This window comes from Bactrocera tryoni, unplaced genomic scaffold (genome assembly GCF_016617805.1).
Source record: "Bactrocera tryoni isolate S06 unplaced genomic scaffold, CSIRO_BtryS06_freeze2 scaffold_25, whole genome shotgun sequence".
Taxonomy (NCBI): Eukaryota; Metazoa; Arthropoda; class Insecta; order Diptera; family Tephritidae; genus Bactrocera; species Bactrocera tryoni.
The window spans coordinates 7089120-7102652 of NW_024395977.1; the positions used below are offsets into that span (position 1 = coordinate 7089120).

The 13533-nt window shown below is 36.4% G+C and overlaps 1 protein-coding gene across 1 annotated transcript in view; it reads right to left on the bottom strand.

Annotated features, from left to right (window-relative positions):
* The window catches only part of LOC120780582 (kelch-like ECH-associated protein 1B), a 108646-nt gene that overhangs the window by 3964 nt on the left and 91149 nt on the right, over window positions 1–13533 (bottom strand). The window contains exons 4-5 of the mRNA XM_040112842.1: window positions 12093–12775; window positions 11820–12025 (exon numbers count right to left, since the gene is read on the bottom strand). Of these exons, the coding sequence (XP_039968776.1) occupies window positions 11820–12025; window positions 12093–12775 (889 nt within the window). The remainder of the gene's footprint in view (window positions 1–11819; window positions 12026–12092; window positions 12776–13533) is intronic.

The window sequence follows — 13533 nt, forward strand, 5'->3', positions numbered from 1 at the left end:
AAAACCAATATTCGAACCAGCTGTTTACTAATGTGACAAAACTTGCAAATGAATTCTTTTGGAAACAATCCTATTAAAGTTTTTAATAAGTTCCGAATTAAAGGAAGATTTTAGAGATAACATTAATAGAATGAATAAAGACGCATTTGGGTGTTAAATTACGTATGTTACGTTTTGTAAATCTAATATCTTTAAATATCCGGACTTTTTTTCCAACAACTTAATAATTAAGACATTTCGTGTTTTATACTTATGCTTTCCCCTAGAGAAATAAAGACAAATGAATTCCAAATAATAATATAACTTGATTTCTTAACTTACATTTCAAAGCAGTGAGCGCCTATCTTCTTGCTTTATTTCTGTTAACAAAACCGATAAAATTGGTTTCCGTGACAAATTCCGATACAAATTCTGTTTCGAATATCAAACCAATTAGTGGTGTTGTGGAATCCAAGACAGAATTGCAAACCAATTCTGATTTTCATTGGTGTCACAGAATCTGATTGGATTTCCGTCTTTTCGAACACACGCAAAACCAATATTCGAATCAGCTGTGTACTAATGTGACAAAACCTTCAAATGAATACATTTGGAAGCAATCCTATTCAAGTTTTTAATGAGTTCTGAATTAAAGAAAGAGTTTAAGAGATAACATTTATCGAATGAATAAGGACGCATTTGGGTGTTAAATTACATTTATTACGTTTTGTAAATCTAATAACTTTAAATGTCCGGATTTTTTTTTTCCAAAAACTCAATAATTAAGACATTTCGTGTTTTATACTTATGTATCCCCTATAGAAATAAAGATAAATTAATTGGAAATAATAAAATGACTTGATTTCTTAGCTTACATTTCAAATCTGTGAGCGACTATCTTCTTGCTTTGTTTCTGATAGCAAAACCGATAAAATTGATTTCCGTGACACCCAAATCCGATACAAATTCTGTTTCGAATATCAAACCAATGATATCTGAATTCATGACACCTACTACTTTTTTGATCGGTTTCAATTCTGACAACTATCAGATTCCACAACACCCCTGAATAATACCTGAATTCATGACACCTACTACTTTTTTTGATCTGTTTCAATTCTGATTCCGACAACTATCAGATTCCACAACACCCCTGATAATTTTATCTGACGCAAACTAAAATATAGCAATAAAACTAAGTCTAAGTTTATGAATTTCAATATAAGCCAAGAAGATACTTAATTACATTGCAATTTATTCACGATTTCATCAAGTAATAAAAGTTTGCTTATTTAGCAAAATTTTTTAATGTAAATATATGAATATAGATGTATGCGTTTTATAAAGGTCATACATCTTAATTAACAATATTCAATTCTCAGCGGATATAATTCGAAAGCACTTTCAAGAACAAATTATTAAAAAATATTATACTGATGGATCCGTGATCCTCCGAAAAATCAGATTTTCGATTTTCTTTAATGTTGAAATTAATTATTCGGTCTGGTTTTTTTGAATGTATTAACTGTTAAAATAACACGTAAAAAATGTTTGATCTAAAACAAAAATTTCAAAAAGATTATTAATCTATAGGAAAGTAGCTATCACGCTACGGAGTTTTTTTTTAACTTGACAGTTTTTCGTAGAAAAAAATTGGAAGGTTTAAAAAAAAAAAATAAAAATTCCATAGCGCGATAGCATATTATGTTAAAAATATTCTCCCCAAATTGGAACTAGATATCTTCAAGAGTCTTATTTTGAGAGTGGAAACCATTTTGAAAACAACCATTCTGTGAAAAACGCGTTTAAAGATTGGGGTCGCTATGCTCCGCACTCTGTTCTCAAGAAACGCTGTAGCGACCGTAAAAATTTCATTCGATTAGAAAATTTGAGAGAATGTTTATTACAGTAGATACTATCCGATAATGCAAAAAAAAATCTAGTTTTCGAAAATTTCACCTCTTCTTCTTCTTTATTGGCATAGACACCGCTTACGCGTTTATTGCCGAGTTAACAACAGCGCGCCAGTCGTTTTTTTCTTTTCGCCACATGGCGCCAATTGGATATTCCAAGCGAAGCCAGGTCCTTCTCCACTTGGTTCTTCGAACGGAGTGGAGGTCTTCCTCTTTCTCAACTTCCCCCCGCGGGTACTGCGTCGAATACTTTCAGAGCTGGAGTGCTTTCGTCCATCCGGACGACATGACCTAGCCAGCGTAGCCGCTGTCTTTTAATTCGCTGAACTATGTCAATGTCGTCGTATATCTCGTACAGCTCATCGTTCCATCGAATGCGATATTCGCCGTGGCCAACGCGCAAAGGACCACAAATCTTTCGCAGAACTTTTCTTTCGAAAACTCGCAACGTCGACTCATCAGTTGTTGTCATCGTCCAGGCCTCTGCACCATATAGCAGGACGGGAATTATGAGTGACTTATGTATAGAGTTTGGTTTTTGTTCGTCGAGAGAGGACTTTGCTTCTCAATTGCCTACTCAGTCCGAAGTAGCACCTGTTGGCAAGAGTTATCCTGCGTTGAATTTCTAGGCTGACATTGTTGGTGGTGTTTACGCTGGTTCCAAGATAGACGAAATTATCTACGACTTCAAAGTTATGACTGTCAAAAGTGACGTGAGAGCCAAGTCGCGAGTGCGACGATTGTTTGTTTGATGACAGGAGATATTTCGTCTTGCCCTCGTTCACTGCCAGACACATTTGCATTGCTTCTTTGTTCAGTCTGGAGAAAGCAGAACTAACGGTGCGGGTGTTGAGGCCGATGATATCAATATCGGAGCTTTTCGTGTTGCTCAACGTCAGTTTACTCAGCCGTATTAGTTTTGCAGGGATACCAAATTCAGACATTGCGGCATCGTGCTGTCGAAAGCAGCTTTGAAATCGACGAAGAGGTGGCGCGTGTCGATTCTCCTTTCACGGGTCTTTTCCAAGATTTGGCGCATGGGGAATATTCGGTCGGTTGTTGATTTTCCAGGTCTAAGGCCACACTGATAAAGTCCATCTTGTTGACGGTGGGTTTTAATCTTTCACACAATACGCTCGACAGAACCCTATACGCGATGTTTAGACGACTTATCCCACGATAGTTGGCGCAGATTTTGGAGTCTCCCTTTTTGGGGACTCAGGTTCGCCTTCTCCTGGTGTTGTACGTTCACTGCCATTCAGCAGGCTGGGGAAGTGCTCCCTCCATAATTTAAGTATGCTCTGGGCATCGGTGACAAGATCACCTTTGGGGGTTCTACAAGAGTATGCTCCGGTCTTAAAACCTTCTGTCAGCCGCCGCATTTTTTCATAGAATTTTCGAGCACTACCCCTGTCGGCCAGCTTATCAAGCTCTTCATGCTCACGCATTTCCGCCTCTTTCGTTTTCTGTCTGAAAATGCGTCTCGCTTCCCTCTTCAACTCTCGGTATCTATCCCATCCCGCACGTGTTGTGGTCGATCGTAAGGTTGCGAGGTAGGCAGTCTGTTTTCTCTCCGCTGCGACTCGGCACTTCTCGTCGTACCAGCTGTTCTTTAGCATTTTCCGAAAACCAATGGTTTCGGTTGCAGCTGTACGTAAGGAGCTTGAAATGCCGACCCACAGTTCCCTTATACCGAGTTGTTGACGAGTGCTCTCAGAGAGCAGGAGTGCAACCCGAGTAGAAAATCGTTCTGATGTCTGTTGTGTTTGCAGTTTCTCGATGAGATGTCAATATGTCGGAAGAAGGTAACTAAATGAAAACCTGAGTTTCCATTTTAAAAATTATATACAGAAAATTACCAATTTAAAAAAATAATTATAAACACTATTATCTTACTTTTCTAAGTGAAACAACTGTATAAAAACAAAAAATATAAATAGTAGCGAAATGATTATTGCAAGAACATTATCTATTTTGTTTTTTTTTTTTTAATTATACAAATATTTCACTTATGGAGTGCGGAAATGGATGTAACAAGGCTCAATTTCAAACGCACCGAACTTTCGATGTAAAATTTTGGCAAATGACAAATAAAAAAATTATATTTTGGAATGTATGATAATTTTTTTGCCATGTAACACATATGTATAAATATATTTTCGTTTCAAGTTTCAACGAGTTAACATGTGCCAGATTCAAGTAAACAATGTAAATGCCCTTCTTTTAATTCTCATTACATACATTATTATATTGTTTGACTTGTAGATCAAACTGTTTGATTTGTATGATCAAACATTAAAATAAATAAGATTCTTTAGATCCTTACCACTGGTGGGCAGGAAATAAAGACCTTATTCAAGTGAGAAATATTTCATTCTAGTTTTATTTTTTAAATTTGTAAATTTGTATATACTATTTTAGAAGTCTTGCTTATCTAATTAAGTATATGTGTATGTACGGCACACCACATGGGGTTGTTTTCAACTATACAATGCAATACATGTGTGTGTGTGTGTGTTATCACATTGTTTAGGCTATATGGTTTGGGATTACTTTCAAGTGCAGACGTGCATTTGTAATGAATTGCCCAAACCTAAGTAAATATGTTTATATTATATTTTTTGAGTGCATGCGTATTGCATATAAATGCATACGTGCCTCATATATATATGTTTGTGTGTTTATTTATGTACCTTTTGTACTGCTTCTGTCTTATCTAATATATGTGGACTGTATAATTTATTACAACAGCTAGAATATTTCTTACCTTATTTAATATTCGCAAAGAATATAAAAATGTTTAAATTTAAGTATATTGGTACATTACGCCTTTTTGAAGTAATGAACATGCTCAATTTTGAACATTCTCCCGGGCGGCAAAAATGACTTCAGTTTGTGGCCGTGTCATGTTCGTCAACTTAGTGACGTTCACGATGACTATGCGCCTTTCTGTGTTGAATTAATGATAGTTTGCTCATAACTATTTCTGCAAATTCGTTAAAAGGGTATCCTGTCGACGTTTCTTCTTTCACATCGGACGACGCTGTAACTTAAATGTGAAGCTTCTTTTTTTGTACCTTATTATTTTCTCCTCATCACTGCATTCGCCTTTCGGTAATTGTTGTATGTGTTTGATTGGTAGACATCCCATCCGTTTCTTCTTCTTGGCCTTTGGATTCATTACTGCATCTTCCGCTATCATACTTCCATCGTCAGCGACTTTAATTGTCATGTCTTCATTTGGCGCTTCATCAGGGGGGTCAAGATCCATTGTTGCATTTGTAACAAGATAACCAGCCTCCCTACTTCCTCCGAAGTGAGGACTTTTCCGGGGAATAAAATGCCTCTTAAGGTCTTCTCTTCACGTGGTTGTTATAATCGCTTATTTAAAATCATTATCCAAAATTTTAGCTCTCCAAGATTCCTTTTGCTCTTCTGTTTTCTTGGTTTCTGCCAGGATGCATGGGTTTTGATCGCATAGTTGTTAATTTCTTATCAACTATAATTTTGTCGTGCTCTTCTGTTGTGTCATCAACGCAACACTTTTCGAAGTGTATATCTTCTACACGTAGCTCCTTAAATGTAATATCTTCTACACGTAGTTTACCTTCCTTCGATATGTCGTCAACGTAATACTTCTCAGAATTATCTTTAAACTGTTTGCCCGCGTTATCATATCTGCGTGCCAGTAATTCCCAAGCAGTGTTGTAATTTGCACCTGATCCCGTTATCAGGCGACTAACCATTAGTCTAGCTTCTCCTTGAAGACAAGATTTTAAACAGCTCATCCTTTTGGAGTTACTAATATCCTTATTATAATGGACATACTCCTCAAAGAGCTCTTTAAATGGTTGCCATTCTCGGAATTCGCTGAGAATTTTTGGAATTCTATTTTTGGTAATTCCAATTTAACAACTGTTTTTGATTTCTTTTTGTTTTTTCAATACTCGCAAAGTATCGGTGAATTTAAAAGAAAGTTCTTCTATTTCGAAATTATTGCACGACTTTTTGTATTTCATTGTCAATTCGTCGATATTTTTCTCCATGTAGCTCCAATAGTGCTTGAGACGTCCTTCGTATCTTTCGATTTCAGTTTCGTCTCTGTTATTTAGATTTATTTTTGTCTCTGCAATGAAAAATCGAATTTTTTCTGTTCTTTTTTCAATTGCCTGTCCTATGAGGTCTATAGTTTTATCAGTTGGGCTTATTGCCCTTGCTCTTATCTCCATCTCTTTGGATGCGAGTTCCATTTTGAGCTTCTCGATTTGCTTCCTATAATCTTCGGCTCTCCTCCCTTTATAATCTCGATTTATTTTCTCAAATATAATATCTTCTACGCGCAGTTTCTTCTCAAATGTTATATCTTCTATGCGTAAATCGCCTTCCCTTTGTAACATGTCCGCAGTGTCATTTTTAACTATCTTTCTTAATGAACTGTTTTTATTCTTTAAAAAAATCGTTGGAGGTAAATGTTTTGGTCGCCTGGTTGACCTTGCTGTGCCTCGATTCACAGCCGCTGAATATTTTTTTAAATAACAGTATTTACACAGCGTTTAGTTTCGTACTAAAACGGCTTATGTGATCATCTAAATATGCGGGAATATGGACCCGTCTTACAATTTCCTTATTCATTTGCCTGTGTAAGTAACAGGGCTTTTGTATTGACTATATACATACATATATAATAGAACTTTTACATATATTGCCTGTATTTTATTCATACAGGTCTTACAGTTTCTGCTCGAGCTACTTATCCGGCTTGAAGGACCAAATGTTTGACTTTTAATATCAAACTGTTTGATTTGTATGATCAAACGTTAAAACTTTAACAAGATTCTTTAGATCCTTACCACTGGTGGGGGGAAAATAAAGACCTTATTCAAGTGAGAAATATTTCATTATAATTTTATTTTTAAATTTGTAAGCCTTATATACAATTTTAGAAGTCTTACTTATCTATTTACATAAATATATATGTATGTACGGCACACCACATGGGGTTGTGTTGAACTATACAATGCAATACATGTGTGTGTGTGTGTGTGTTATCACATTGTTTATGCTGTATGTTTGGGATTACTTTCAAGTGCACAAGTGCATTTGTAATCAATTGACCAAATAAATATGTTTATATAATATTTTTTGAATGCATGCGTATTGCATATAAATGCATACATGCCTCATATATATATTTATTTATGTACGTTTTGTATTGCCTCTGTCTTATCTAATATATGTAGACTGTATAATTTATAAGAACAGCTAGAATATTTCTTATCTTATTTAGCATTTGTAAAAAATATAAAAATCTCTAAATATAAGTATATTGGTACATTCCGCCTTTTTGAAGTAATGAACAGGTTCAATTTTGAACAATACATATGACTATATAAAGAATATACTACTGTGATTGAAAGGTGAATTTTTAATTTTATTTATTTACTTCGCGTGTTTTTCGTATTGGTGAATTTTTTTCTATAAGTTGGTAGTACTGTTAGTGACATTTATGCTAAATTTCACGTCAAAATATTCATTAGTATTATAGATACGCGCCGTTTTGTGAGGCTCTAAAAGTGCATTCTTCGATTTTTACTACGTCTGAATTTATTGAGCAAAGTGCGATAACGCACCATTTCATACTGCATTGGTTAGTCGTGATCATTTCGCCATATTTTCAACTAATATCGTGCCGCAATCACCGCATTCGCCTGATTTACCTTCGTGTAACTGTTGGCTATTCAGCAAATTCACACGGCCACTACGAGGACACCGTTTTGACTCAATTGAGGATATAAAAGCTGAATCGAAGAAAGCTCTGATGGCCATCATGACGAGAATTTTTCCAAGTGCTATGATGACTGGAAAATTCGTTGCCATAAGTGTATTGCAGACGGAGGAGATTACTTTAAAGGAGATTCATCTTTCATTTTGATTACAGTAGTAAATTATTCAAGCACATATTTTTTTTTTTTTCGTATTTTACGTTATTTATGTCACTTTTTGTTTTTCAAATTAGTATTTGGGTGCATACAGCGCTATACACATTATACTTTTATGCATACAGATCGTAAAAAAACGAACATTTTCAGCAACATGGATTCGTTTGCACTTAGCTCATACGTCAATTTATTACACATAACACATACTAGTCGAAAATACGTGTACGTTGCGCAATTCAGTTTGTCGTTATTAGAGCAACGCTTTGCAGCAGGGTTGCTCCGTTGAGTCCACCCCGGGCCCGGAGGAATTTTTCCGCTGCGTTTACGCCAAAAGGCTCCATCCACACTCACCTCGGTCAGGTGTAATACATGCAATGGATGGAGCCATCTTAAGTCACATAGGGAGTGGACCACGACTTTCGTGGATCCATGTTGCCAACACAATACTGCGACACTAGCCTCTACGGCTGTGCAATATGCACACAGTTTGCGGGACCGTGGCCCAGGAGCTCAAACAGGCAACATAGCTCCCAATCTGAATTGTCTCCCCCCCTCCATCCCGCTCTAATCCTCGCGCGATTTAACTCATATACTTATGAATGGTTAAAAAAATATATGTTTTCTTTTGCAGAATATGGTCTTTATTTTAGAAATTCACATACTTAATGAACATGTTTTCGTATTATGCTATGGGTTATAAATTATTCGTTAAGCTGATAACATATTCATGTTTTGTGGATTAGGTCTAAATCTAATTTTATTATTTGTTGTAAACAAGTGCTTATCATGCGGCCTATGCATGTCTCGCATTCAGGTATGGTGTGGTATGAGCTCAAAGTCTTGTGTTTGATACCCTTGTTTATTTGATTAGGGCAGAACTGGCTTTATCAGCGTTTCTCATATACTTGTGCATAAGTGTCGTTGATACTGGTATTAACTCGCGAGAACAACTCAGCAACTTCTGGTTCCTCGAACAGTCCGTTTGTGTGTAAGACCGCCATACATCGGAACGTCATATCAGTCAAGTGCAATTCTTGCACTGGCTGGTCTTCCCGGCGTGTTCTTCGGTATTCTTGCCTCTCAAACGATCGTAGGGGGATGGAGCTTTCGGAACAGATTTCCTTTTGGTCAGACCCCGTCGAAACAGAACGTTTCTTGGGCGTCGACAACAACTTAGATAATCCCTACCATTCTAACCCGTTAAAACAACAACGTGTATGTCGCATATGATCACTTGAGATATACATATGTAACCGAACATTTTATACTCTCATAATTTGCTAGGATCAACGCCAGGAAAATATTTTCCGGTGTTGGTAAAACTTCATATCAATCTTCTTCAATATTCGTTATTTAGACGAAATTATAAATGAATTATAATCATATTTGGCTCCTAACTTATACTATAGGTCATATAATAGTATGAGTCCGATATATTTAATAGTAGTATATAGAAATATTCATTATTTATACATCGGACTAATTGATTATATAGTACATATCAATCTAACTAACACAAATTTCTGTATATTATTGCTGTAAAGATTACAATAATAGTAATTAATATATTATACATAAAGGCTTACATGGATTTCGCGACTTCAAAAAAAACTTAATTTCTATAAGCTTTGAAAAATTGTGCGCTCTAGCTCAGCTAGATGGTCACTGAAAACTTTAAACCCGTTTTCATTTTCTTTTTGGTCTTGAAAAGTTTTGGTTGGATTTGAACAATTTTTTGTTATAGGGTGGCATACACTTACGGCATTATTCGTGCAAAGTTTAATCTTGTTATATTAACTGCTTCTTGATTTGTGTACTGGAAAGTAAAATAATCAAGTGGAATTTATAATTGTGCTATATGGGAAATTGGCGTGGTTATTGTCCGATTTGACTCATTTTCACAGAGTGACATAGAAATATAAAAATAATTCCTCGTTTCAAATTTTGTCGAAATCGGGCGATCGGGACCGAGATGTGGCGGTGCCATGTCCATCGTCCAATTTTAACCCCGGCCCTAATAAAGCCTTGTCATATCATCTCGGCGTAAAAATTTAACGCTTCTGGCACATTTAGTTATTGATTGTTTGCGCTTTTAGTAGTTTTGAACATTACCGTTATGGGGAGTGGGCGGTGTTTTCATCCGAGTTCATTCATTTTCACACTGTCAGTAGAAGTTCTTGTAATATTCGTACCGGGCGAATTTGATTGTTGTAGCTTTAGTGGTTTAGGAGATATGCACATTAAACATATTAGAGGGCGGGACCATGCCCCCACACGATTTTCGATTTTTACTATGTCTGAAAGTGCTATGATGACTGGAAAATTCGTTGGCATAAGTGTATTGATTACTTTGAAGGAGATGAAATGGACAAAATCAAAAATGCACCTTTCAATTTGATCACATTAGTATATCAATCTAAATTAATTTTTGGTTTTAGAAACAATTGTTTGGTGAACAATACTCTGCACAAGACGAAAGTAAATAAAAATGTGTAATAACTAATGCATATGAATCCAATATAAATTCAAATGGAACTTCGAAAATATTTAAATTAGGTATATAAGGACAAGGGGTAGTATTCACCCGAGTTAACACACTTGTAACACCATTATCATAAAGATATTCTCTCCGAATTTTAATTAGAGATCTAAATATCAATGTTTTCGATAAAATTTCAGCTATAGGCACTGGGGTCCACAAATTTGGTATTTAAGGACTTGAAAAGCTCTGCGCTGATTTCGAATATTTTTGGATGTGAGCTTAAGGCACTTTTTGAACAAGGACTTATTCTAATAAATTTATTAGTGTTTGGTTTATTCTATCGAATGTAATAGTATCATATGGATTTTAAAATTTTGATATATGGGAAATGGGAGTGGTTGTATATGATTTCACGTAAAGCTGCGCTGTAGCTCTTTAATAGAATATCAAGTGCAAATATTAATATTCCGACGCATTTAGATCTTAGTAGTTTTCAACATATCCGTTATTTGGGGGGTAGGCTGATTTCAATCATCTTTATTGTAGGAAGAGGTGCTAGAAAGAATTTTGGTTGAAGTAGTTTAGGTGGTTTGTGAGGAAAGCACATTCAACCTATCGAAGCGCGGGCAACGATCTAGTACCTCTTCAATAAAGACGAAAGCTAGTTGGCTAAAAATGTGTATAGTGTTTGTGGTCCTGATACTGTTACAACCGATCAAACGTAATTTTGATTTCATCGATAGCGCTCCGGTCAAAGATTCACCACCCAAAATAATACAAAATAACGGAAATACTTGAATCAAATCGAAGTTTTGTTTCGATTGCCCAGGAGATAAATATTTCGCCATTTAAAAACAGTGGATGCAGTTCAATATACAATGTGCCGTATGTGTTAATTTAATTCAGCGAACCGCTGCAGAATCAAAATTATCAATTCCTCTAGCGGATGGTTATTAATTATAAAGTCAAGCGAAACAGTCGCAGCCCAATAGCGGTGTGACAGCTTAAACTGTATACAAGCGAGCATTGTTAGTCAAGAAGCCTTTTTTATGTCTTTGGTGAGATTGGCAAGAGAAACTATTGTTAAATGCTTCCATACGACCAAACTATTAAATCGGATCTGTACCGGCAACAATTGGACCGCCTGAAGATGCGGCCAGCTTTGGCCGATAGGAGAGAAACTGTGCTCCATCAGGTAAAAGACAGACCACATAACCAGCTTTAAAAAACATAAAAATTGTACCATTATAATTAAATATAATTTCAATTATGATATGTCATAACATAAACTAATTTCGTTTCATCTTTCTCTACAGCAGAGCCGCTCAAAATAATGCGCAATTTTTCATGCCTATACTCGGAGTATAGACAAGCAAATGCAGTCGAAATATCTACGCTATGACGTGTACATCAAATGTGTGATTATATGCGTTGGTAAATAAATTGCGCATTATTTTGAGCGGCTCTGCTCTACAGTGCATTAAATCAATATATAGATATATTTACCGGCACCACTTCGTTCATACTGCATTGGTTGCACCAAGGTCCATTCGTTATTCTCAGGGTGATAGCATTCTACAGTAGTAAGGCGGTCGGTACCATTGAAACCTCCAATAGCATACAATAAGCGATTTACAACAACCACTCCAACTCCTAAACGTTTTTCATGCATGGGTTGCACCAGTGTCCAGCGATCTTGATCCGGATCATAACTAGTCATATTAAATATATATATTTTCGTTTAATATTTTATTTTACCTGTCCGTATACACTACATACTACTCAACTGAACTGTGATATTCCGAACCTGCGGATCCACCAACAGCATACATCAATTCGTCCATTACGGCCACGCCTACTCGGTGTCGTGGTACTGTCATTGGAGCACATGGACGCCATTGTTCCGTCGAAGTATTATATCGGTCCACCCAATCAGAATCGTAGGAAGAACCAATTGAATTGTTTCGCCCGCCGACAGCATAGAAAGTGCCTTTCAAGAAAGCGGCACCAAGGCCAGATCGGGGAATTCGTAAGTTTGGCAACGTTGTCCAAGTTTTATCATCAACATTATATGCTTCTAGGATATCTAACGATTGTCGAAAAAATCCTCCTGCTACAAAAATCATTCGCGTCGTATTTGGTGTTCGCTCCTTCACAACTGGTCGTTTGTGTAAAGTCAAATCTTTAAATATCTTTGCTAAATATTCCCGACATGCGGGCACTTTTCGTAGCACATCGCAATTTCTCATTTGTTCCTTAAGGAAATTTGGTGTCAGAAACTGACATCTAACAGCATAAAGTATATGTTCCATTTTGGGATAACGATTTTCTTCATCGTATTTAACCCATTTAAGTACGGCATTATATACTTCCCTCTCTTCTTGAACATTTAGCTCATCGCGTCGAATTAGCGCTATCAATTGGTAAGCGGACAATTGCAAAAATTCTTCTTCTTGACAAACCTGTAAATAAAATTACAAACACTTTAGGATATCAGTATAAACATCATTAACTAGACATTGATTTTAATATTTTCACACCTCTTCTCCCACCTCTACTACGATCGGTTTCTAATTTTCATTTTCACTTCGTGTTGGCGGTGTTGTATACTTTACGAAAATCACGTCAACCATGCTCTACGAAGCTCAGATTTTGAGTGAATATCGGGAGTAATAAGGCATAACTACTGGGGAAAGTAGTTTCATAGGTTTCAATAGCAGTGACGCATTAAGGACTTTGGTAAGATGTCTAAATCCCGTCGAGACTAGATGCTTTAGCATCAAAATTTGTATGCCATCTGTGCAAATGGATTTCGAAAACTTCGCCTTTGTTGATGACACCTTGAACCTCATTGTTGAAAGTAAGTAACGTGCAGTCTTTTGACACTTTGCCCAGTCATCGGGTAACTTTTCTTTTGTTCTTATCAGTTGAAGGGTACAGAGCAAATTGCCGACTAAAATAACTCGCGCACTTTTTCGGGTTCGAGGAGGTATGGCCATTCAAATGAATTTCGCCCGACTTAAGATATCGCGTTCGTTTGTTAAAACTGCGACTGGAAAATTTAGGCGGGTATCCGCGATTCTTCCAGTTGGAACGAAGCAGCAGCGTAATTGACAACGATTATGTCCACATTCTAAACAACTTTGCCTAAGAGACTCCGGGTCTAAAACCGGTTTCAAGCCAGCGATTTTGAATGCGCAGTTTATCTTTCAGGGATTAT